General features: G+C 47.4%; 2 protein-coding genes across 4 annotated transcripts; both read right to left on the bottom strand.

Annotated features, from left to right (window-relative positions):
* Positions 1 to 1,467: 1,467 nt before the first annotated feature.
* LOC130191180 (ATP-sensitive inward rectifier potassium channel 1-like) lies at positions 1,468 to 5,220 on the bottom strand. 2 transcript variants are annotated; one of them, XM_056410842.1, is made up of 3 exons: positions 4,273 to 5,220; positions 3,935 to 4,193; positions 1,468 to 2,944 (listed from the first exon to the last, which is right to left on the bottom strand). In XM_056410842.1, exons 2-3 carry the CDS (start codon positions 3,949 to 3,951, stop codon positions 1,789 to 1,791), a joined length of 1,173 nt encoding a protein of 390 aa, XP_056266817.1. In that variant the 5' UTR covers positions 3,952 to 4,193; positions 4,273 to 5,220; the 3' UTR covers positions 1,468 to 1,788. The 2 variants fall into 2 exon arrangements, with proteins under 2 accessions (XP_056266817.1, XP_056266814.1); XM_056410839.1 differs by lacking the exons at positions 3,935 to 4,193; positions 4,273 to 5,220 and adding an exon at positions 3,625 to 3,889.
* Positions 5,221 to 5,303: 83 nt separating this feature from the next.
* On the bottom strand, positions 5,304 to 25,198 carry foxred1 (FAD-dependent oxidoreductase domain containing 1). 2 transcript variants are annotated; one of them, XM_056410779.1, is made up of 11 exons: positions 24,911 to 25,198; positions 17,807 to 18,027; positions 15,450 to 15,560; positions 15,208 to 15,326; positions 14,182 to 14,276; positions 13,952 to 14,053; positions 13,404 to 13,480; positions 12,749 to 12,909; positions 6,585 to 6,714; positions 6,412 to 6,516; positions 5,304 to 6,125 (listed from the first exon to the last, which is right to left on the bottom strand). In XM_056410779.1, the coding sequence occupies exons 1-11, from the start codon at positions 25,047 to 25,049 to the stop codon at positions 5,871 to 5,873; spliced, it is 1,515 nt and encodes a 504-aa protein (XP_056266754.1). In that variant the 5' UTR covers positions 25,050 to 25,198; the 3' UTR covers positions 5,304 to 5,870. The 2 variants fall into 2 exon arrangements, with proteins under 2 accessions (XP_056266754.1, XP_056266757.1); XM_056410782.1 differs by having other exon boundaries at positions 17,852 to 18,027.
* Positions 25,199 to 25,822: the final 624 nt, after the last annotated feature.

Below are 25,822 nucleotides of genomic sequence, written 5' to 3'. Positions count from 1 at the left end.
AAAAATGTTGTTGTTGTTGTCGGTCACGGTTGAGCTCATTTAAAAAACGTTATATTAGATTTATCCTGACGATAATAATCATTATTGATTTGTGTGTCGATTACTGGGATTAATTGATGAATTATTAGTTTTATTAAATGGTAAAAAATATCTGCCACAATTTTTCAAATCTTGTTTTTTTATCCTGAAGACAGTAAATTATTGATCTATTGAATTATTGATCTATTGAATTATTGATCTATTGAATATCTCATATCCTCAAAGTTACACGAGAGCAGTTTACAACCATAAAAGATGAAAGGAAACCATAACATGTGTTTAGTGGTGGATTCAGTATATACAGGACTGTCTCAGAAAATTAGAATATTGTGATAAAGTTCTTTATTTTCTGTAATGCAATTAAAAAAACAAAAATGTCATGCATTCTGGATTCATTACAAATCAACTGAAATATTGCAAGCCTTTTATTCTTTTAATATTGCTGATTATGGCTTACAGCTTAAGAAAACTCTAAAATCCTATCTCATAAAATTTTAATATTTCCTCAGACCAAGTAAAAAAAAAGATTTATAACAGCTGAGTGTTTGTCAAGGCTCAGGAAACCCTTGCAGGTGTTTCGAGTTAATTAGACAATTCAAGTGATTTGTTTAATACCCTACTAGTATACTTTTTCATGATATTCTAATATTTAGAGATAGGATATTTGAGTTTTCTTAAGCTGTAAACCATAATCAGCAATAAATCAGAATAAAAGGCTTGCAATATTTCAGTTGATTTGTAATGAATCCAGAATGCATGACATTTTTGTTTTTTTAATTGCATTACAGAAAATAAAGAACTTCATCACAATATTCTAATTTTCTGAGACAGTCCTGTATATGTTGATACACATATATACATATGTATATATGTGTATACATATGTATATATACACATATATACATATGTATACATATATATATATATACACACACATATAGACATATATATATTTACATATACATATATACACACACACATATATACACACATATATATATTTACATATATATATTTACATATACATATGTATTTATAGACATATACATAAACACATATATATACATATATACACATATGCATACATATATATATATACATATATATATACATATATATGTATATATATATATTCTTTTCAAAGTAACTAGCAGATTATGAATTACATTTTGACTGCAAGAAAAAAATCATATTTCTAAAGTAGCTACAATTGAAGAAAAAGTATTTATAATTCTAAATTAGTAATCGGTATTAATCATAATTCTGATATTCCTGCATAATCAGACAACATATTCAATGTAGAATACTAAAAGGACATGAAGAACAAACACAAATGCAAAGACTTGTGAAAGGTTATTTAAATAAAAGGTTATTTAAAAATATATTGTTTGCCCGAGAAGAAGTTTCATAGATACGACAGAACGATGGTCACAATTGAAATAATCTCATTTATTTAGCAGCTGGGTTCAGTTCCCTCGTACAGAGCGTTTTAGTTTGACTAATGACAAAACTCCAGTAACTCCCCCCCCCCCCCTTCTCTTCCACACATTACCTAGAAGAGTCCAAAGAGCTTAACTTTCATCCACACTTTGACTGTTTCTGCTATTACAGGCAAATACAAATAAAAGTGCTGACGAATATCTGAAAAACTGACTGGAGGAGCCGATGTCCGTCGTCTAGAGAGCCTGAACAGTGAGGCTCAGAGAGGGAAGCAGGAAATGGATCTTCACAGTGTCCTTCCCACCTGTCTCACACCTTGGTGATGTCCATGCAGTCGTGAATGTCGATCACCTGAAACCCAAAGTTGTCGATCCCAGACTTCTGCTGCTGGTCGTGGTTCTCGCCGTCGAGGCCGTCGTGGTTTCTCTGGTCGGCGTCCGTCTCGAAGCATCGGGCGCAGTGTGGCGCGGTGACCCGGACGCTTCTAGAAAAGTTGGAGAAGTCCACGCGGTACTTCCCCGTCTTGGTGCGGGAGATGATGGGCAGGAAACTGAACCCCCACTGGATCTCCTGAGGGACGTAGGAGGTCCGGACCTGACAGCAAGAGCTGGTGGACTCGGCCGTGCCGTCCAAAAACACCACCAACTCAAAGTCCTGGTGGGGAAGGGAGTCCGCCGACAGCTCGTAGAAGGGACTCGACCGGTCGATCACGTGGTAGAGGGTCATCGGGCAAACAAAGAACAAGTTGTCCTTTCCGGCGTCGACCATGAAGTCGATGTCCACCTGGTCCAGAATGACGGTGTCTCCGTCCGGCGTGGTGGTCGTCCTCAGCAGCTTGCCGTAGATCTGGCTGCCGATCAACAAGGTCTTCCGAAGGTTCGCCACTCGGATCAGGAGACACAGACGTCCTTTCTTCAGGCAGACGACGGCCGTGTCGCTGAAGGTCACCGTCTTCGCCCTATTTTTGGGCAAGGAGATCTTGGCCAGGATGACGCCGCACATGAAGCAGTTGATGAAGACGCCGATCAGCGATTGGACGACGAGGAGAGCCACGGTGCCGGCGCAGTGGCCCGTCGGCGCCCGGCCGCCGTACCCGATGGTGGTCTGGGTCTCCAGGGAGTAGAGGAACGCCGTGGTGAGGCCGTCCACGTTGTCCACGCACCGGACGTGTCCGGCGGCGCGGTCCTGCCCCGTCAGATCCCCGTTGCTCTTGGCGATCCAGTACCACAGCAGGCTGAAGAGGAACCAGCTGCCCGTGAACGACGCCACGAACAGGAGGAGGACGAAGCGCCAGCGGATCTCCACGAACGTGGTCCAGAAGTCCACGAGGTACGCCACGTGGTTGCTGTATTCAATGTTGCCGAACTCGATGTTGCAACGGCCGTCTTTGCTGACCAGGCGGGTTTTGCGGCTTCGGTGTCCAGCCGGCTGGATGTGACCCTGGAGCACCTGGAACATCCTGGAGCTGCAGGGAACAGGAGGTCGGGACCCATGAGCACCGACGGCTTCAGAGCAGACAAAGTCCCCCAAATCACTCGTGTGGCTAAAAAGGTTCAAATCAGGAAAGAAACCAACTGAGCCCCAAACAGTCTAAACTAAAACATGCTGAATATCTGCATATATTTTATCATTCAATTCACTTTGTTTGTGTTTCCACTGTAAACCGAGGACGAGTCTGCAGAAGTCTATATTCCTCTTTCTGTTTTTGAACTAACTCTTGATTATATAACTGAAGACATTTCCGTCGTGTTGCTCCGTCTTTTCGAGCTGTCAGCATAATATCGCTGTGCAAAATAATCCCCAAACATAAGCACTTTTTACTCTTGTTTGAGTCGCGTATAAAAAAATAAAAAAGAGAACATGAAGTCCTTTCAACCCAACGACGGAGCTCAACGTCCTCCAGCCGTCAGAACACAAACAGAGAGAATGAAAGACACCCGTCTCCCTCGCTCATCAGATCAGTGAGACGGGATGAAGCCGGGTCGGACCACTCGGTCCACTCTGAGTCCACTTTGAGTGTTGCGTAACAAGATTTACATTTCAGGAAAGAAAATGGGGGACAACTTGAAAAACGAATATTTCTGCAATACAAACGTTTTCAACGTTGATAATAATCTTAAATCTTCCAACTGTTTTCAATCGCACCAAAGTATAGTTCTCATTAAGTCGTCTCCGGGGAGAACTGCTTGTGCTTGTTGTGGTTTTTCCAGCTTGAAGGTCCCGTTAGCTTTGGATTCCTCTTGTGTTTGCATTACATCATCGGCAACGCCACGACTGAAAATTCTGCTCGGGAGTTTACAATCAGAGAGAAGATATCAATGTTGAGGTAACTTTGTTCTGAGCAGCTGTACTTCAAACACAACGTTTTAAAGGTGGATATTCGTCTCATTTGGGTTGTTAGAGAAATGAAAAACAGTGAAAAATGAATCCCAGCTCGAGGGAACAAAGGACCTACCTGCTTGGGGAGACCATGGGCCCAGAGTGCTCCTTGCATCCGGACTCGTTGCAACGATTTTAATCCACAGTGAAATGTCCTAATCCCAGCCACATGCCGCCGTGTACACCGGCTCCAGGAGCCAGCCGGAGAGCTCCCACCGGGCGTCACTTCAGGGCGACTCCCGTCAGCACGGGCGGGTCGGCGACGAGAGGAACACGCATCCATTGAAGGGGCCTCCGGGGCCCGAGCAGCACCCATGCTGCTTTTGTTTTCAGCCCTGAGAACATTTGGGATTTGCTTTGGGCCTCACAAAGAAATCCCTCAATTGAGTTTCCCCTGCCCCCCCCCCCCCTCACATTTGCATTAAAATGAAGAGCTGCAGGGACAAAATGTCTTGTACATGCAGAAGATCCCCCTGATGTGTGATTGAGTGGATGAGCTGCATGTCGATGAAGGGAGATGGAGGAAGACGTTGAGGCCTCTTCACCGCCGTCTCCAGAACCAGTCACCCTGAGAAGATTAAAAAATAAACAAAAACCAGATCAGTGTTGCTGTTTCCTTCCCAATGAAAGTCCTTCAGTCATCAGCGCTGAGTCACTTCACTGGACTTCACTTCACTCACTTCACTCACTTCAGGCCTCTTTTCAAGACTCACCCCAAAATGATAAATGTGAACCAAAACATGTATATGTTTATTTGCATATTGTTCTGACTCACAGCTATAAAGAAAACAGCTGTTAGAAGACTCCAATGATGTGAGTAGCTGAAACCTCTCCTGACCACCAGGGGGCGACTCCTCTGGTTGTATAGAAGTATATGCTTCATGTGTTAAAGCTGCATTCTCTCTCCTGACCACCAGGGGCGACTCCTCTGGTTGTATAGAAGTCTATGCTTCATGTGTTAAAGCTGCATTCTCTCTCCTGACCACCAGGGGGCGACTCCTCTGGTTGTATAGAAGTATATGCTTCATATGTTAAAGCTGCATTCTCTCCTGACCACCAGGGGGCGACTCTTCTGGTTGCATAGAAGTCTATGCTTCATGTGTTAAAGCTGCATTCTCTCTCCTGACCACCAGGGGGCGACTCTTCTGGTTGTATAGAAGTCTGTTTCCTGCATTTGTGCTAAGCTAACTGTCCTACCGTAGCTTCATATTTACCATTAAAACATGCGCGCTATAAAACTCTTCCTCCATAAATCTAATTTCATTTATAAATTACTCTCCCAGGATTCAGATTTGACTTCTGTACTTTCTTTAAATCGGGTTGCAGGAGGAACTCTGCATGGTAAAACCATCAGTAAACAGCGCGATATGTAGACGACTTCCATCATCATGTAGGGTTTTTCAAGCTTAATGTGCCAAATATGAGCTCAATGAATAAGTGACGAGTTAAAGAATTAAACAATTATTTTTATTATCATAGATTAAAAAAGAGAAAGGAGTACACGGTAATGGTCACACATTAATGTTTCCAATTATATGACATGTACTATGTTAAATTAGGCCAATTGCATGAAGTGTATTTAAATCCCTTTTATTTTTAATAATTAAGATACTATGCAGTTATACATCACTTTAGTCTTTTCTTGGGGTTTCATACGTTTTCTTGTTGTATTAATTTGCACGTGTCGTCATGTCAACGGTCTAATAGCTTCATTTCTCTTCACCGTCGTCTGGTTCCGGCTGCCAGCGCTAATTAAATATCACTAATACCACAAATATTTAAAAACATACATTTTATTTGCCACTTTCTCAAGATGTTTAAAGTCAAGAGGACAGGAAGCCGGACACAGCCTTTTGGTTACAAGCTAAATGTAATGTAGTGTAGTAGTGATAAGCGTGTTTTGTTCCAGTCACACCAGCAAGACCGGAGAAACCAGAGACTGATCCAGTCGATCACCACAGGTCAGAGTTCTTCATCCGGTGCGTTCAATGTCACTAGAAAAAGACCGGCTCCTACACGATGTTCCTCTCCAGCCTGGGCTCCCGGGCCAGGATGCGCTGGAAGCCGAGGCTGCTCAGGTTCAGCGTGGTGAAGTTCCCGTCCAGGATCAGCTCGGCCACGGAGCGGCCCACGGCGGGCGCGTGCTGCAGGCCGTGGCCGCTGAAGCCGGTGGCGAAGTACATGTTGTTGATCAGCGGGTGCATCCCGATGATGCCGTTCTGGTCGAAGGTGTTGTAGTCGTAGTAACCGGCCCACGCACTCGTCACCTGAGGGAGAGGTTCAGATGCCTTAAGTGGACCTCCCTAAGGGGACCGCCTTAAGAGGACCGCCCTAAGGGGACCGGCCTAAGAGGACCGCCCTAAGGGGACCGCCCTAAGGGGACCGGCCTAAGAGGACCGCCCTAAGGGGACCGCCTTAAGATGACCGCCCTAAACAGACCGCCTTAAGAGGACCGCCCTAAGGGGACCGGCCTAAGAGGATTGCCTTAAGAGGACCGCCCTAGGAGGTAAGCCCTAAGGGGACCCCCCTAAGGGGACCGGCCTAAAAACCGACCTTCAGCTTCTCGAAGGCTGGAACGCGGGAGGCCAAGCTGGGCCAGATCTTGTCCTCAAAGAACTGGTGGTCCACCTCCAGGTTGCTGGTGTCTGGCTCCTCCCCCTTGGAGGAACAAAAACACTTTATTTATTACATCATGAAGCAGTGATCTCTTTATGAGGGGAACAAACCTCCTCTGGCGACGCCCCCGCAATGTAGTTCCCTCCCAAGCCTTCTCTCCTGAAGTAGATGCCGGAGTAGTCAACCACGAAGGGCGTGTCGAGGCCCGGGCCGTCGGGGCAGTGGTACACATACACAAACCTGGGGAAATAAACGGGATATGTCTTACATTCAAAATATATTCTGATAGTCCTGATACTTTTTGGCATGAAAACCGTGAACATTTGAAGTGCTTTTCATTCCGTGGAAAAGCTCCAACAAAAGCGTCCGTTCGGGCCGAGAGCCTCCTGAGGACTTGGGGGGTTGAGCTGGAGCCAGGAAGGAAACTTGGTTTTTATGACCGGCTGCTGCCCGACACGTTGAACTGATCTGCGGCCATTGTTCACTTCAGACTTGACCTCCGAACACAGCTGGTGTTCACGAGGTTCGTTGGGATCAAGATAGCTAGATAGATACTTTATTAATCCCCAAGGGGAAATTTGTCGTAACAGTAGCAGCACCAATAAACTAAACACAAGAATAAAAAATAAAATATAAAAAACAGGGATGAAAGATATAGATATATACAAGAAGTATACAAAGTAAAATATAAAATATATATACAACATATATGCATACACAATACTAATGACAAATTAAATTAAATATAAAAATATTAAATATAGACAGTGTGCAAAATGAAAAGTGTGTGTAGTGTAAATAAATGAAATGTGTGAAGTTCAGATCAACATAGTGTAAATATTACGATCTGGCAAGAGGTGATCTGTTGTAGAGCCTCATAGCCGTCGGCAGGTTCTCCTGTATCTGTCCTTGTGGCAGCGTGAGGAGACGTCTGGAGAAAGTCCTCCTCTGTCCCTGCAGGAGGTGGTGGAGAGGGTGGTCCGGGTGGTCCGGGTGGTCCAGTATGGACAGCAGTTTCTTCAACGTCCTCCTCTCCACCACCTGTTCCAGGTGCTCCAGCCTTCCTAACCAGTCTGTTAGACGGCTGGTGTCACCGGCTCCGATGCTGCTCCCCCAGCAGACAATGGCAAAGTGCAGCACACTGGCCACAACCGACTGGGAGAATAACTCCAGCATCTTGCTGCACACGTTGAAGGATCGAAGCTTTCTCAGGAAAAAGAGTCGACTCCTCCCCTTCTTGTACACAGCGTTGATGTTGGCCTTCCAGTTCAGTCGATGGAGACGCCCAGGTACTGGTCCTCCTCCACCAGGTACTGGTCCTCCTCCACCATGTCCACGTCCACTCCCAGGACACTCAGAGGGGGAGGAGCTCTTCCTCCTGAAGTCCACCACCATCTCTCTGGTCTTGGCCACGTTCAGCCGCAGGTGGTTCTCATCGGCCCACTTTACAAAGTCGCTCACCACTGCCCTGTACTCCTCCTCCCGTCCATCCCTAATACACCCGACCACTGCAGAGTCATCAGAGTACTTCTGCAGATGGCATGACTCCGTGTTGTACTGGAAGTCACTGGTGTACAGGGTGAAGAGGAAGGGAGACAGAACAGTTCCCTGTGGGGCTCCAGCATCACTGACCCCCGTTCAGCACATGGCCCATTCTGACAAACTGTGGCCTGTGAGGTCGTCAGTGATCCAGGAGATGGTGGACGCGTCCACACCGGCCACCCGCAGCTTCTCACTCAGCAGCAGTGGCTGGATGGTGTTAAATGCACTGGAGAAGTCAAAGAAAGTGACTCTCACAGAGACACCGGTTCCATCCAGGTGCGACTGAGCTCGTTGCAGCAGGTAGATGATGGCGTCGTCCACTCCCACATGAGGCTGGGAAGCAAATTGCAGAGGGTCCAGCGACGATTTCACCTGCGGCCGGAGGTGGGCCAAGACCAGCCTCTCCAGCACCTTCATCACATGGGAGGTGAGGGCGACCGGTCGGTAGTCGTTGAGGCCAGATGGTGTTGACTTCTTTGGGACAGGGACCAGGCACGACGTCTTCCACCGGGACCTCCTCCTGCCTCAGGCTGAGGTTGAAGAGGTGCTGCAGGACACCAGACAGCTGGGTGGCGCAGGTCTTTAGGACCCTGGGGCTGATGCCATCAGGACCTTCCGCCCTGCGCTGGTGTAGTTTCTCCAGCTGTCTTCTCACTTGACTCAAAGCAGTCCTGCAGAGCGTCGTCAGCCTCCAGAGACCACCTCCTCACAGTCCTGGTGGTCACAGCCTCTTCACCAGAGGAACAGACCTGGTGTCAGCCGGACCAGGTCATGATCAGACCTGCCGAGGGGGGGAAGGGCAGTGGCGCTGTATGCGTCCTTAGTATTAGCATACAGCAAGTCCAGAGCTGTATTGTTCCTTGTTGGGCAGTCTATATACTGATGGAAGGTTGGCAGAGCTTTATCCAGTGTGGTGTGGTTAAAGTCACCAATGATGGTCATGAATGCTCCAGGCTGATGATTCAGCAGAGCAGACACAGTGGAGTGGATGGTGTCCACAGCTTCCTCAGCGTCAGCTGATGGCGGCACGCACACGACAACCACAATGGCGGACGTGAACTCCCTCGGCAAATAGTACGGGCGCATCCCCACGGCCAGCAGTTCAATGTTCCGGCTACAGAAGCGCTGCTTCACGCACACATGGTCTGGATTACACCACCGTTCATTCACATAAACAGCGATCCCGCCCCCCCTCTTCTTACCGCTCAGTGTAGCTTTATTTACCTTATACATGCTTCCTTTGGGCAATATTATCAGGAAACACTCCATAAACTTTCATTGTTATGCAGATGATACTCAACTATATTTATCGATAAAACCAGAGGAGAGCAACCAACTCGGTAAAATTCAAGCATGTCTTAAAGACATAAAAACATGGATGACCTGCAACTTCTTGATGTTAAACTCAGACAAAACCGAAGTAATTTTAATCGGCCCTGAGCACCTCAGAGATCAATTATCTGGTGATGTGGATTCTGTAGACGGCATTGCCCTGGCATCCAACACCACTGTAAAGAATCTTGGCGTTATCTTTGATCGGGACTTGTCCTTTAACTCCCACGTAAAGCAAATCTCAAGGACTGCATTCTTTCATCTACGTAATATTTCAAAATCAGGCACATCTTGTCTCAAAAGATGCAGAAAAATTGGTTCACGTTCGTTACTTGAGACTGGATTACTGCAACTCCTTATTATCAGGCTGCTTTAATAAGTCTCTTAGGTCCCTCAGTTGATCCAGAATGCTGCAGCTCGTGTTCTCACTAAAACTAAGAAAAGAGATCACATCACTCCTGCACTAGCTGCTCTGCACTGGCTCCCAGTAAAATCAAGAATCACTTTTTAAATTCTTCTCTTAACGTACAAAGCCTTGATTGGTGATGCACCATCATATCTTAAGGAGCTTGTAGTACCATATTGCCCCACTAGAGAGCTACACTCACTAAATGCAGGACTACTTGTAGTTCCTAGAGTCTTAAAAAGTAGAATGGGAGCCAGAGCCTTTAGTTATCAAGCTCCTCTTTTATGGAACCAGCTTCCAATTTCAGTCCGGGAGGCAGACACAGTCACCTCGTTTAAGAGTAGACTTAAGACCTTCCTCTTTGACAGAGCTTATAGTCAGGGCTGAATCAGGTTCACCTGGTCCAGCCCCTTGATATGCTGCTATAGGCTTATAGCTGCCGGGGGACGTTTTAGGATGCACTGAGCTCCTCTCTCCTCTTTTCTCTCCTTAAGGATGAATTTTCATCTCTCAATCACACGTTACTAACTCTGCTTTCTCCCCGGAGTCCTTTTGACTTCACGTCTCATGGGGTCATCGGACCCTATGAGACGGCATAGATCCTATCTGCTGATGGATCATCGAGGTCTGGGTCGTGGAATTCCTGCTCCTGACTGCGCCACTGTCCTGTTGAGACTCCGCCCACTGTTGAGACTCCACCCACTCCTCCTCCCCACCGCCATCTGCCTGATGGATCGTGGAGGTCTCCATCGTGGAATATGCCTACTATGAACTATTCATACACTCTGTCATATTCATTGAATGTATTTTAACTCTAAATCTGTCCTTCTGTACACATTACATCTATTGTTCTGTCCATCCTGGAGAGGGATCCTCCTCTGTTGCTCTCCTGAAGGTTTCTTCCCTTTTTTTCCCCTGAAGGGTTATTTGGGAGTTTTTCCTGGTCCGATGTGAGGTTTTGGGGCAGGGATGTCTATGTGTACAGATTGTAAAGCACTCCGAGACAAATTTGTAATTTGTGAAATTGGGCTATACAAATAAACTGAATTGAATTGAATTGTAGCGTCTCTGTCCGCCCGAACAGTCCTGAAGCCGGGTACAGACGCGCTGTGATCCGGATAGTCCGCGTGTAGCCACGTCTCAGTAAAACACAAGAGACTGCTCTCACGGAAGATCCTCTCAGTCATTACCAGCGCGCCGAGCTCATCCGTCTTATTCGCCAAAGACCTCACGTTCCCCATTATGATTGCCGGTACCGAGGGTTTGTATCTCCTCGTTTTAGCCCTTCTCCCGGCACCCGATCTGCAGCCGCGAGCTCTTCTCCGTAGCTCCACCGGGATCACAGGTCTGTCTCCAGGCAGAAGCTGCGGCCTGCACAGCGATCAGCTGAGCGCGCGAGTAGACAACGGACCCAGTCATTGTTTGTTGTGGCTCTCCGATACAAACGACAAAGTGAACAAAAGCCACGGGAAAAGTTGCGAAAAAAGTAGTTACTGTCCATTGTCCGACCGTAACTTAGACCAACGTGAAAGAAAAGGAAAAGAAAGAGGAAAAGTGGAAAAAAAGACAATAAAATACAAAGCATATGGGCAGCTACTGCGACAGGCAGCCGTTGGCACGGCGCCATCTTGCAAAGTCGAACAATAAACAAGAAAAGCTGTTCAGTTCATCAATGAGTCTTAGAGATAACAGATCCTCAAGGATCCCAAAGAGGTCACCCAAACTGATCTCTAATCTGGAATACGTTCAGCAGAACATTCTCACTCATCTAGTGCAGTAATACACAGACTGTGTACAAGTACACACAAAAACATCATCCACGTTAAACATTCAACACCAGACCGACGAGCATTAAAGATACAGCGTTAGTCTGTAGTTAAAAGATACAGCGTTACAGTCTGTTGTTTAAAGATACAGCGTGACAGTCTGTTGTTTAAAGATACAGCATGACAGTCTGTTTAAAGATACAGCGTGACAGTCTGTTGTTTAAAGATACAGCGTGACAGTCTGTTATTTAAAGATACAGCATTACAGTCTGTAGTTTAAAGATACAGCGTGACAGTTTGTTGTTTAAAGATACAGCGTTACAGTCTGTAGTTTAAAGATACAGCGTTACAGTCTGTAGTTTAAAGATACAGCGTTACAGTCTGTTGTTTAAAGATACAGCGTGACAGTCTGTCGTTTAAAGATACAGCGTGACAGTCTGTAGTTTAAAGATACAGCGTGAGTCTGTTGTTTAAAGATACAGCGTGACAGTCTGTTATTTAAAGATACAGCATTACAGTCTGTAGTTAAAAGATACAGCGTTACAGTCTGTTGTTTAAAGATAAAGCGTGACAGTCTGTCATTTAAAGATACAGCGTGACAGTCTGTAGTTTAAAGATACAACGTGAGTCTGTTGTTTAAAGATACAGCGTGACAGTCTGTTATTTAAAGATACAGCATTACAGTCTGTAGTTTAAAGATACAGCGTGACAGTTTGTTGTTTAAAGATACAGCGTTACAGTCTGTAGTTTAAAGATACAGCGTTACAGTCTGTAGTTTAAAGATACAGCGTTACAGTCTGTTGTTTAAAGATACAGCGTGACAGTCTGTCGTTTAAAGATACAGCGTGAGTCTGTTGTTTAAAGATACAGCGTTACAGTCTGTAGTTTAAAGATACAGCGTTACAGTCTGTTGTTCAAAGATACAGCGTGACAGTCTGTTGTTCAAAGATACAGCGTGACAGTCTGTTGTTTAAAGATACAGCGTTACAGTCTGTTGTTTAAAGATACAGCGTTACAGTCTGTCGTTTAAAGATACAGCGTGACAGTGTTGTTTAAAGATACAGCGTTACAGTCTGTTGTTTAAAGATACAGCGTTACAGTCTGTTGTTTAAAGTGATGAACTTGTTTCTCTTAAGGAGGCGCCGCTCGTCCCTTTCACAGACAGACATGTGGACATGTACCAGCGCTCGCCGGTTGTCGAGCTGTACACAGACCGTCGGCGCTTCACCTTTTGCGCGGCTCGACGGGCAGCGGCACGCCGGCCACCGAGTCTTTGGGGCCGAAGCCGATCCCCAGCTTCTCCACCAGCCGAGCAGAAAAGGCTCCGGCTGCGTTCACCACGATGGCACATTCCACCGGCTGGTACTCCAGACTGTTGGGCATCTGCACCTGCTCGACACCACAGGACGCCACCGTGTGGACACGCTGCTCTACACACACACTCCCTTTAAGATGTCTTCATTTGCAATATTCAGTGTTTCATTGTGTTGTGTTTACAGAACACAGAAATACCACCTTTAAAAAAATTACCAGAATATTAAAAAAAGTGAAAAGGGAAGATAAATCTTTTTTTTTTTTTAAAGGAACAATCTGTCTTATCTGACCATGTAAACTAAGTTCTTTAAGAGGCTCTTAAATGTTCCACCATGTCCCCCAACATGTGAATTAATTCTCCTGAACTGGCCTCCTTCATCTCGACATTAAATACACAAACAGACACATTCATGTTCAGATTTTGGTTTTCCTTGTGGACAAAAGAAAGGCCAATATTTATGGAAAATGTTATTACTTCTTTAGATCTCCAGGTTTTGGTCTTTTATTAGACAGATTCTGGTTTTAAAGAACAACTTGGTCAACACATTTGTATTTTAACGCTGACTCACTTTCACAGATTTGATCCTCCTGAGATCCATTTCCTTTCCATCGGGGGACAGAACTCGGCTGGTTACGTAGTTAAAATCTGGGGAGGAAATAAAAACGTAAGAAACATTCAGGCAGCAGGAAGGAGAACACGACGGCGGAGTTTAGTTTCTTTTGCACAATTTCAATATAAAAACGTACATTTTAACTTATTCTGGGGTCAGATACACAACACTGGGCCTCGACGTTTACTTTAATTGTAACATGAATGTCGCCCAGCCGTCGACTAATAATGATGTCTGCTAATGAAATTACATTTTTAATGCAATAAAAGTTTCCATTTCCTTTTATTCCCGTGGAAAGTTTCCACCCCGAGACTCAACGCGTTTCTAGGAGTCGTTGATGTTTAACTGGAAGACTTCAAACTGCATATTAATGAGGTAAAGAGAAGATGCAACGTAAAAAAAGTAAAATATTGTTAACCAAGTTGGATGCTGAGCGTCTATTAGATATTAATAATAATATATAATAAAGTGATACTTGAACTGAATCTAAGACAACAACAACAAACCTGTGACTTCTCCGCGGCACTGAATGACCCCCATGGAGACGGCCTTCCTCCTGAAGGCGTTCAGCAGAGTCCACGGGTCGAACGAGCCCTCGTTCTCCAGCCCTGGAAGACCGAGAGGTCAGGTTTACTGGTGTGTGTGTGTGTGTGTGAGAGAGTGAGAGAGTGTGTGTGTGTGAGAGAGTGAGAGAGTGTGTGAGTGTGTGTGTGTGTGTGTGTGTGTGTGTTCTCACCGTATGAAGCCAGTGCCACGCCGGCTGTGTTGATCCACGGGAACTTCTGCTTCACTTGTGCCGGAGAGAGAAGCAACACTTTGGCTCCGGCGCCCCTAAGACCACAAAATGTTTCAGTCACAATAAACCTGAAGCCAGGAGGTCCCTAGAGAGTCTAGACCCCCAAGGTCCAAAGAGAGTCTGGACCCTGAAGCCAGAAGGACCAAACAGAGTCTGGACCCTGAAGCCAGAAGGTCCAAAGAGAGTCTGGACCCCGAAGGTCCAAAGAGAGTCTGGACCCTGAAGCCAGAAGGTCCAAAGAGAGTCTGGACCCTGAAGCCAGAAGGTCCAAAGAGAGTCTGGACCCTGAAGCCAGAAGGTCCAAAGAGAGACTGGACCCTGAAGGTCCAAAGAGAGTCTGGACCCTGAAGCCAGGAGGTCCCAAGAGAGTCTGGACCCTGAAGCCAGAAGGTCCAAAGAGAGTCTGGACCCCGAAGCCAGGAGGTCTCAAGAGAGTCTGGACCCTGAAGCCAGAAGGTCCAAAGAGAGTCTGGACCCAGAAGGTCCAAAGAGAGTCTGGACCCTCGAGCCAGAAGGACCAAAGAGTGTCTGGACCCCGAAGGTCCAAAGAGAGTCTGGACCCTCAAGCCAGAAGGACCAAAGAGAGTCTGGACCCCGAAGGTCCAAAGAGAGTCTGGACCCTCAAGCCAGAAGGACCAAAGAGAGTCTGGACCCTGAAGCCAGAAGGTCCAAAGAGAGTCTGGACCCTGAAGCCAGGAGGTCCCAAGAGAGTCTGGACCCTGAAGCCAGAAGGACCAAAGAGAGTCTGGACCCTGAAGCCAGAAGGACCAAAGAGAGTCTGGACCCTGAAGCCAGAAGGACCAAAGAGAGTCTGGACCCTGAAGCCAGAAGGACCAAAGAGAGTCTGGACCCAGAAGGTCCAAAGAGAGTCAGGACCCTGAAGCCAGAAGGTCCAAAGAGAGTCTGGACCCAGAAGGTCCAAGGAGAGTCTGGACCCTGAAGCCAGTGGCAGTCTGGAGGAGTCACCTCTGGGTGCTGTAGTTCTCCTCCATGATGTGAGCCACCTTCTCACTGGCCAGGAAGAGGTACCCCGACTGGTTGAACTGGAGGTCCACCGGGTCGTCGTTCAACACGCCGAGATGTTCCTGAGGCGACACGGAGGAACCGACGGCAAGTTAAAATGTTTAACGATGTCAGAACCCGGCGAGGGAGGACCGCCACACATTGTTCTTTCATTAATCATTCAGCTGTTTTTAAATATGACCCACGTTGATGTTCCTCATGAAGTCCGCCGAGGCCAGAGACAGGTGGATGTTCTCAGGAAGAGAGAACTGCTGCCGGATCCCCCCAGCAGACAGAACCGTGGAGGCCTGGGAGTACTGGGACAACCAGGAAGGAAGCAGTCAACAAGGGAACAGGGACAACCAGGAAGGAAGCAGTCAACAACGGAACAGGGACAACCAGGAAGGAAGCAGTCAACAAGGGAACAGGGACAACTAGGAAGGGAACAGGGACAACCAGGAAGGAAGCAGTCAACAAGGGAACAGGGACAACCAGGAAGGAAGCAGTCAACAAGGGAACAGGGACAACCAGTAAGGAAGCAGTCAACAAGGGAACAGGGACAACCAGTAAGGAAGCAGTCAACAAGGGAACAGGGACAACCAGGAAGGAAGCAGTCAACAAGGGAACAGGGACAACCAGTAAGGAAGCAGTCAACAAGGGAACAGGGACAACCAGTAAGGAAGCAGTCAACAAGGGAACAGGGACAACCAGGAAGAAGCAGTCAACAAGGGAACAGGGACAACTAGGAAGAAGCAGTCAACAAGGGAACAGGGACAACTAGGAAGGGAACAGGGACAACCAGGAAGGAAGCAGTCAACAAGGGAACAGGGACAACAGGAAGGAAGCAGTCAACAAGGGAACAGGGACAACCAGGAAGGAAGCAGTCAACAAGGGAACAGGGACAACCAGTAAGGAAGCAGTCAACAAGGGAACAGGGACAACCAGTAAGGAAGCAGTCAACAAGGGAACAGGGACAACCAGGAAAGAAGCAGTCAACAAGGGAACAGGGACAACCAGTAAGGAAGCAGTCAACAAGGGAACAGGGACAACCAGGAAGGAAGCAGTCAACAAGGGAACAGGGACAACCAGTAAGGAAGCAGTCAACAAGGGAACAGGGACAACCAGGAAGGAAGCAGTCAACAAGGGAACAGGGACAACCAGGAAGAAGCAGTCAACAAGGGAACAGGGACAACTAGGAAGAAGCAGTCAACAAGGGAACAGGGACAACCAGGAAGGAAGCAGTCAACAAGGGAACAGGGACAACTAGGAATGGAACAGGGACAACCAGGAAGGAAGCAGTCAACAAGGGAACAGGGACAACCAGGAAGAAGCAGTCAACAAGGGAACAGGGACAACTAGGAAGGGAACAGGGACAACCAGGAAGGAAGCAATCAACAAGGGAACAGGGACAACAGGAAGGAAGCAGTCAACAAGGGAACAGGGACAACTAGGAAGGGAACAGGGACAACCAGGAAGGAAGTAGTCAACAAGGGAACAGGGACAACCAGTAAGGAAGTAGTCAACAAGGGAACAGGGACAACCAGTAAGGAAGCAGTCAACAAGGGAACAGGGACAACTAGGAAGGGAACAGGGACAACCAGGAAGGAAGCAGTCAACAAGGGAACAGGGACAACAGGAAGGAAGCAGTCAACAAGGGAACAGGGACAACCAGGAAGGAAGCAGTCAACAAGGGAACAGGGACAACCAGGAAGAAGCAGTCAACAAGGGAACAGGGACAACTAGGAAGAAGCAGTCAACAAGGGAACAGGGACAACTAGGAAGAAGCAGTCAACAAGGGAACAGGGACAACTAGGAAGGGAACAGGGACAACCAGGAAGGAAGCAGTCAACAAGGGAACAGGGACAACCAGTAAGGAAGCAGTCAACAAGGGAACAGGGACAACCAGGAAGGAAGCAGTCAACAAGGGAACAGGGACAACCAGTAAGGAAGCAGTCAACAAGGGAACAGGGACAACCAGGAAGAAAGCAGTCAACAAGGGAACAGGGACAACCAGTAAGGAAGCAGTCAACAAGGGAACAGGGACAGCCACGAAGGAAGCAGTCAACAAGGGAACAGGGACAACCAGGAAGGAAGCAGTCAACAAGGGAACAGGGACAACCAGGAAGGAAGCAGTCAACAAGGGAACAGGGACAACCAGGAAGGAAGCAGTCAACAAGGGAACAGGGACAACTAGGAATGGAACAGGGACAACCAGGAAGGAAGCAGTCAACAAGGGAACAGGGACAACTAGGAAGGGAACAGGGACAACCAGGAAGGAAGCAGTCAACAAGGGAACAGGGACAACCAGGAAGAAGCAGTCAACAAGGGAACAGGGACAACTAGGAAGGGAACATGGACAACCAGGAAGGAAGCAGTCAACAAGGGAACAGGGACAACAGGAAGGAAGCAGTCAACAAGGGAACAGGGACAACAGGAAGGAAGCAGTCAACAAGGGAACAGGGACAACCAGGAAGGAAGCAGTCAACAAGGGAACAGGGACAACCAGGAAGGAAGCAGTCAGCAAGGGAACAGGGACAACCAGGAAGGAAGCAGTGGTTCTCACCGTGAGGTCCTTCTCCACCACGATCACCTTGACCCCCCCCCTCACCCTCTCCTTCTGCTTGAGCCAGTAGGCGACGGACCAGCCCACCACGCCGCCGCCCACGATCACGATGTCGGCCCTCTCGGGCGCCAGGTCCGGGTTCTCCTGCAGGGGGGTCCAGCTGCCCCCCGGCAGCGCATCGGACGCCTTCTTCCTCATCGCCGCCAGCTGAGTCTCCAGGTCTGGAGGCGCAGAAGCAAGAGCTTTGTGATCTCGCCGTGAGAGAAGTGAGCCGGCTGCACGCTGAAGCAGAACTCATGGAGTCCTGGACAGGATGTCAGGAGCAGGTGGAGCAGGTGGAGCAGGTGGAGCAGCACCCAGCAGGTGATTAGTGGCCGGTCACTGCGACCCCGTCTGAGCCAGCGGTCAGAGAGGGAAACAAAACCTGGACCTCAAAGGAGATCAGTGGCCCCGACCAGAAGGACTGGCCCCAGCTCTCCAGGCCTTCACTGTGTGGCGAGTCATGTGACTCTGATTATGTTGTGTATTTAGGACATGGTGTTTATTCATGTCCCATGAGGTCCTTAGTGCCCTGCTGTATATGTACCTGCTGCTGCCTCTGGGCAGCTCGTCCCGGAGAGGAGACTCGGTTCTCAGGTGGTTCACCTGGGTCAGTAAAGGTCATACATATACACATATATATACAGTGGTGTATAGTAACGAAGTAGAAATACTTCGTGACTTTACTTAAGTCGTTTTTTTGCGTATCTGTACTTTATTTTACTACTTATATTTCTGTTTACTTTTACTTTTACTTCACTACATTTTGCAATGAAAACTTGTACTTTTACTCCGATACATTTCCCCTGAAACAGTATCGTTACTCGTTTCTCCGGAAAAAAATAATCATGAGACTGTTGTGGAACACACCGCAGCGCACCTGAACGCAGCACGAACACCAGGTTGGGGATCAGTGGTCCTTGCCGCGTGTTTTCTCTTCCCAGTGATACCCAGGATGCTAGCGAGCGAGCGGCTACAGAGACGACTCATTTCATGTGGAGCAGCAATGGAAGCTACTCGTTCAACCACGGGGACCAAGATCAACGTCCGTGGCCATATTTGAGCGAACTCTTTTCTTTTGTCGGAGTGAAAGTTTCTTCCTACCGGATGAAATGCCTCTTATGCCGACGGAAAGCTACAGAGATATTGCCTTCAACAACTCACCAACCTCAGGAAACACATTGAGGTAAATTAAGATTAATCCCATGAGCCGCAACGTTAATGTTTAGTCATCATAAACCTGTTAAGATATCTAGCAGTGTTGCCCTCAGGATTGTAGTCAGTTATATCTTTGGCAGGAGGGGGGAGGCAGGTGTCTGATTGTCCTACGCATGTTGTACGTTAGGCTAACGTTCGCTAGCTATCGTCAATTAAATGAGACAATCAGCGTGAGTGGAGCAGACGGATCGCTAGCGAGTTAATGAGCTGAAGAAGTGTTGACAGTTGTGAGAATTTGTTGATTTGAGTTGTCTTAGCTATAATATAATGCTAATCATTACAGCATTATTGTCATTATTTGTTTTAATATTATAAGAGTGACGGTCCAGTAATGGCGACGATATTGATTTGGGACTGTTGCTGTGTTTAACTACAGATACAAGTACATATTCACAAATCAACTCTGGATGCACGGACAGTGCATTAAACTAAATGCATAAACCTCAAATTAAAACAAACTATTTTGTACAAAACTGTTGGTTGGGTCATGACATGTTAGGAAGTGTTATTAATTATATCATGTCTGTAATACTCTCACTTTATTTCAGGAATGGACTACATCAAGCAGCACATGGAAGAACCCTCCCTGCAGCTATGTGATGCCACCAGGTCCAGTTCATCTGATGAAGAGGACTTCTTCATCATCTCAAGCGCATGACAGCAGCAAACAGCTGGATGGAGACGTGGATCACGTTGACTTGCTGAAATGCTTCCCAACTGTGTGCAGGCTGTCTGTGAAGCTAGACACACTCTACCTGCACCATCAGGGCCTGTGAAGCTAGACACACTCTACCTGCATCAGGGCCTGTGAAGCTAGACACACTCTACCTGCATCAGGGCCTGTGAAGCTAGACACACTCTACCTGCATCAGGGCCTGTGAAGCTAGACACACTCTACCTGCACCAGGGTCTGTGAAACTAGACACACTCTACCTGCATCAGGGCCTGTGAAGCTAGACACACTCTACCTGCATCAGGGCCTGTGAAGCTAGACACACTCTACCTGCATCAGGGCCTGTGAAGCTAGACACACTCTACCTGCATCAGGGCCTGTGAAGCTAGACACACTCTACCTGCATCAGGGCCTGTGAAGCTAGACACACTCTACCTGCACCAGGGCCTGTGAAGCTAGACACACTCTACCTGCATCAGGGCCTGTGAAGCTAGACACACTCTACCTGCATCAGGGCCTGTGAAGCTAGACACACTCTACCTGCACCAGGGCCTGTGAAGCTAGACACACTCTACCTGCACCAGGGCCTGTGAAGCTAGACACACTCTACCTGCACCATCAGGGCCTGTGAAGCTAGACACACTCTACCTGCATCAGGGCCTGTGAAGCTAGACACACTCTACCTGCATCAGGGCCTGTGAAGCTAGACACACTCTACCTGCACCATCAGGGCCTGTGAAGCTAGACACACTCTACCTGCATCAGGGCCTGTGAAGCTAGACACACTCTACCTGCATCAGGGCCTGTGAAGCTAGACACACTCTACCTGCACCATCAGGGCCTGTTTAGCTAGACACACTCTACCTGCACCATCAGGGCCTGTGAGGCTAGACACACTCTACCTGCATTAGGGCCTGTGAAGCTAGACACACTCTACCTGCATCAGGGCCTGTGAAGCTAGATACTCTACCTCAGGGGTCTCAAACTCAACTTACCTGGGGGCCGCTGGAGGTAGACTCTGGGTGAAGCTGGGCCGCATCAAGTATTCCACAAAAAAAGGGTTTCAAGTATTCAAAAAAAAACTGACAACTGATCCAATCTTCTCAATCTTTACTAATAATAAGTCAGAACGTGCAGAACATTAACGGTTCTTCAGAACATAGGCTTCAAGTATTTAAAAAAAACTGACAACTGATCCAATCTTCTCAATCTTTACTAATAAGTCAGAACGTGCAGAACATGAACGGTTCTTCAGAACATAAGCTTAACTTACTTCCTCCTACTCCTTGATGCCAGAGACTTGGCAGCGCTTCCTCTCACACAGCTGATCCACATTTGGCTTGAGGGAGGAAGCAACTGAGACCCTCAGTATGGCTTTAAGATGGTCATCTTTAAGTTTGGACCTGAACTTTGATTTATTAAAGTTCATTGTGGAGAAGAGCTTTTCACACAGATAGGTGCTGCCAAAAAGGCACATGATCCGCTTAAACATCCTGGAAAGCTCAGGGAAGGTGGGGGGCAATTCTCTCAAAAATTGTCCAAGCTTGTCTGTTTTTCCACTCACCTCTCTGAACTTGGCTTTGAGTTCAGAATTGCACTGCAGGTCAATTAGCTCCATCTGAAGCACAGGGGGGGGCATCTTCCACATCGAAAGAGAAGGGGTCAGCAAAAATTTGAAAAGTGGCTGTGTGTCTTGAAGTCTGCAAACCTGTTGTCAAATTCATCCTGTAGCTTTCCAATGGTATCAGCATACTTCTCACCACTGAATGTTGTGCCTGAATCCATGAGTGCCTTGCATGCTGGGAAATGGCAGAGGTTTGTCTGGGAAAGCTGGGCTTTCCATAATACAATTTTTGTGGAGAATGCTCTGACATTGTCATATGCAGCACTTACAAGCTGGCCCTGGCCTTGTAACTTCTTATTAAGTACATTCAGCTCCTGTGTGATGTCAACCAGAAAAGCTAAGTCCATTAGCCATTTGGGATCACTTAGTACAGGAACAGTCATCCCATCCTTCTCCATGAAGGCTTTCACTTCTGCTCTCAACTCAAAAAACCTCTTCAATACCTTCCCCTACTAAGCAACGTACCTCGGTGAAGTAGAGCACGTCCTCATATGCTGAATCTATTTCCTCCAAAAAAGCGCGAAACTGCCGGTGCTTTAAACCCCTGGATCTGATATGGTTGATGAATTTCACAACGTCAAACATCACATTGTCAAACTTCAGGCATTTGCTGCAAAGGGCCTGCTGGTGGATAATGCAGTGCAGAGTAATGGCCTCTTCCACACCCTCCTCTTCCAGTTTTTTTTTAACAAGTGCCACCAGTCCATTTTTCCTCCCTGTCATTGATGGCGCTCCGTCAGTTGTTATTCCAGCAAAACGCTTCCATAGTAAGCCGGCATCCACAATGGAATCACACAGCTGGCGGAATATTTCCTGACCGGTGGTCTGGCCATGCATTGGAATCATTGTGAGCAACTCCTCCGTCACTTCAAAATTATCAACACCACGGACATATATTGCGAGCTGCGCAGTGTCAGTGACGTCTGTGCTCTCATCAAGAGCGAGTGAGAATGAATGGAAATGTTTAGCTTTCTCACGCAGTTGATCGTAAATGTTTCCTGACATGTCAGAAATGCGCTCTGCCACTGTGTTGGCTGAAATGCTAATATTACTAAACTGTCCCTTTTTTTCCGGGCAGACTATACTTGCAGCCTGTAACATGCACTGTTTGATGAACTCGTCTTTGAATGGCTTTCCTGCCTTAGCGATCATCTCACTCACCACGTAACTAGCTTTGACAGCCGCATCACTCTCTTTGCTTGCTTTCTTGAAAAACCTTGTTGCCTCAGTAGACATGTTTTAAGTCTGGCGACCGGTCCTCTCGCTCATCTCCCAGGTATTTTGCATACTCCTCAGCATGTTTAGTTGAGTAATGCCGTCTGATATTATACTCCTTGTGCACCGCAACTTTATCCGTGCATATTAGACACGTTGGGATGCCCCTGTGCTCAACAAAAATATTCCGCTCCCACTTCTCCTGAAATTGTCTGTGCTCATCGCCAACTTTTCTCTTCACAGCAGGTTTAGAAAAAGACATGACTGGGGCTGGGTGAAAAAAACCGTATAGCACTGGGTGACAGGATATATTTTCCCTCCACTCGGTGACAGTCCCGAAATATGTTACAAGTGACCAATTGCTAATTCGCGTTGTTGTCACGAGCCTGAGCTATGGTAGCCCACAAGTGTTAAAAAAAATAGAAAACGCCCAGATGCATGTGAGAAAAAAACGCGCGGGCCGCACTAACACCAAGCTTTGATTTCAGGCAGGGGGCCACAAAATATCGTTCTGCGGGCCGCAATTGGCCCGTGAGTCTGAGACCCCTGCTCTACCTGCATCAGGGCCTGTGAAGCTAGACACACTCTACCTGCATCAGGGCCTGTGAAGCTAGACACACTCTACCTGCACCAGGGCCTGTGAAGCTAGACACACTCTACCTGCACCAGGGCCTGTGAAGCTAGACACACTCTACCTGCATCAGGGTCTGTGAAGCTAGACACACTCTACCTGCATCAGGGCCTGTGAAGCTAGACACACTCTACCTGCATCATCAGGGCCTGTGAAGCTAGACACACTCTACCTGCACCAGGGCCTGTGAAGCTAGACACACTCTACCTGCATCAGGGCCTGTGAAGCTAGACACACTCTACCTGCACCATCAGGGCCTGTGAAGCTAGACACACTCTACCTGCATCAGGGCCTGTGAAGCTAGACACACTCTACCTGCACCATCAGGGCCTGTGAAGATAGACACACTCTACCTGCACCAGGGTCTGTGAAGCTAGACACACTCTACCTGCATCAGGGCCTGTGAAGCTAGACACACTCTACCTGCACCATCAGGGCCTGTGAAGCTAGACACACTCTACCTGCATCAGGGCCTGTGAAGCTAGACACACTCTACCTGCACCATCAGGGCCTGTGAAGCTAGACACACTCTACCTGCACCAGGGCCTGTGAAGCTAGACACACTCTACCTGCATCAGGGCCTGTGAAGCTAGACACACTCTACCTGCATCATCAGGGCCTGTGAAGCTAGACACACTCTACCTGCATCAGGGCCTGTGAAGCTAGACACACTCTACCTGCATCAGGGCCTGTGAAGCTAGACACACTCTACCTGCACCAGGGCCTGTGAAGCTAGACACACTCTACCTGCACCAGGGTCTGTGAAGCTAGACACACTCTACCTGCATCAGGGCCTGTGAAGCTAGACACACTCTACCTGCATCAGGGCCTGTGAAGCTAGACACACTCTACCTGCACCATCAGGGCCTGTGAAGCTAGACACACTCTACCTGCATCAGGGCCTGTGAAGCTAGACACACTCTACCTGCATCATCAGGGCCTGTGAAGCTAGACACACTCTACCTGCATCAGGGCCTGTGAAGCTAGACACATTCTACCTGCACCAGGGCCTGTGAAGCTAGACACACTCTACCTGCACCATCAGGGCCTGTGAAGCTAGACACACTCTACCTGCACCATCAGGGCCTGTGAAGCTAGACACACTCTACCTGCACCATCAGGGTCTGTGAAGCTAGACACACTCTACCTGCATCAGGGCCTGTGAAGCTAGACACACTCTACCTGCATCAGGGCCTGTGAAGCTAGACACACTCTACCTGCACCAGGGCCTGTGAAGCTAGACACACTCTACCTGCATCAGGGCCTGTGAAGCTAGACACACTCTACCTGCACCATCAGGGCCTGTGAAGCTAGACACACTCTACCTGCACCAGGGTCTGTGAAGCTAGACACACTCTACCTGCATCAGGGCCTGTGAAGCTAGACACACTCTACCTGCACCAGGGCCTGTGAAGCTAGACACACTCTACCTGCACTCTTCTGACCCTTTGTTTTAGTTTTTAACAGTATTTACTTTTACTTTCAATACTTAAGTACATTTAAGATCAGAAAATTACTTTTGATACTTAAGTACAAAAAAATCAGATACTTTAATACTTTTACTCAAGTAGTATTCTCATAGGTGACTTTTACTTTTACTTGAGTAATTTTCCAGTCAAGTATCTTTACTTTTACTCAAGTATGACTTTTGGGTACTTTATACACCACTGTATATATATATATATATATATATTAAAGGCTCACCTTTGAAGAAGTCATTCCGGAGAGGTGAGCCAGTACTCAGGCTCCGGCTCCACTCTGCGGCTCCTTGTTCGGGTCGTCTGGGGGCAAAGAGTCCGCGAGCCGCGCGCACCGTCGCGTGCAGCCTGCGCCACGAGGACATCACCGCGAGCGGACGAGCTACTGAGACGGTCCGCTAACTGAACCGGAACCCGCTGCGATGCGGGACCACATGTCCCCTCGAGAGGGTCTGCGCGGGTCCAGAGGTCCAGTCCGAGGGAGAGCTGTCAGCGAGGTCGACTTAAAGTCGGAATAATCACAAGGAGGAAGCGGAATAGCGGCTCCACGGCGCGTGCTTTCAAAATAAAAGCGCATGTTTGTATTGGGCTCCTCTAGTTTGTTAATACTGAGGTTCACACATTGGTGGAAAATTAAGCAATATTTTATTCTGGAAACTGTTGATTCGTTTCATTCACGCTTGATCCTGGTTCGTGACGAAGGCAGTGGCTCGTCACGTGACGGCAGAGGACCAATCAGACGTGGGGCACAGCGGTTTACGGCGTTTCTTTCCATTACATATAATTTTAGGCAAAATAAGAGGGAAACAAATGTATACACACACGATGTATGTATACATATATATGTGTGTGTATATGTATTTATATATATTTGTATATATATACATATATATGTATAAAGTATACATACATTAAGTGATCCACGTTAGAGAGGACAGAGCCACTAGAGGGCTCACGAAGATGATTTATGGAGAGAAGATTTAATTCAATACAAAACAAGTTCCACGGCAAACAAACAATCAATGTGTGTTTTTATTGGGTGTCTCCCATTCCTACGTACAATTTCTTCTGTACATGACACGTTTATAGATTCAGATCATTCCAGACTTCCAGTCAGACTTTTCTTTGCTGCTGTCAT

This window comes from Pseudoliparis swirei, chromosome 3 (assembly GCF_029220125.1).
Source record: "Pseudoliparis swirei isolate HS2019 ecotype Mariana Trench chromosome 3, NWPU_hadal_v1, whole genome shotgun sequence".
NCBI classification, from domain to species: Eukaryota; Metazoa; Chordata; class Actinopteri; order Perciformes; family Liparidae; genus Pseudoliparis; species Pseudoliparis swirei.
Note: the sequence above shows the minus strand (reverse complement) of the source record. Positions and strands in the feature narration are given on the sequence as shown.

Coding starts and splice junctions, on each gene's coding strand:
- LOC130191180 (XM_056410839.1), bottom strand. CDS start 3,731: ATGCAAACACAAGAGGAATCCAAAGCTAACGGGACCTTCAAGCTGGAA. Junction 2,945..3,624: donor TTAATGAGAACTATACTTTG/GTGCGATTGAAA, acceptor TGTTCCCTGCAG/CTCCAGGATGTTCCAGGTGC.
- foxred1 (XM_056410779.1), bottom strand. CDS start 25,049: ATGTCCTCGTGGCGCAGGCTGCACGCGACGGTGCGCGCGGCTCGCGGA. Junction 13,481..13,951: donor GTGCCGCGGAGAAGTCACAG/GTTTGTTGTTGT, acceptor TTTCCTCCCCAG/ATTTTAACTACGTAACCAGC. Junction 12,910..13,403: donor GGAGGATCAAATCTGTGAAA/GTGAGTCAGCGT, acceptor GGTGTCGAGCAG/GTGCAGATGCCCAACAGTCT.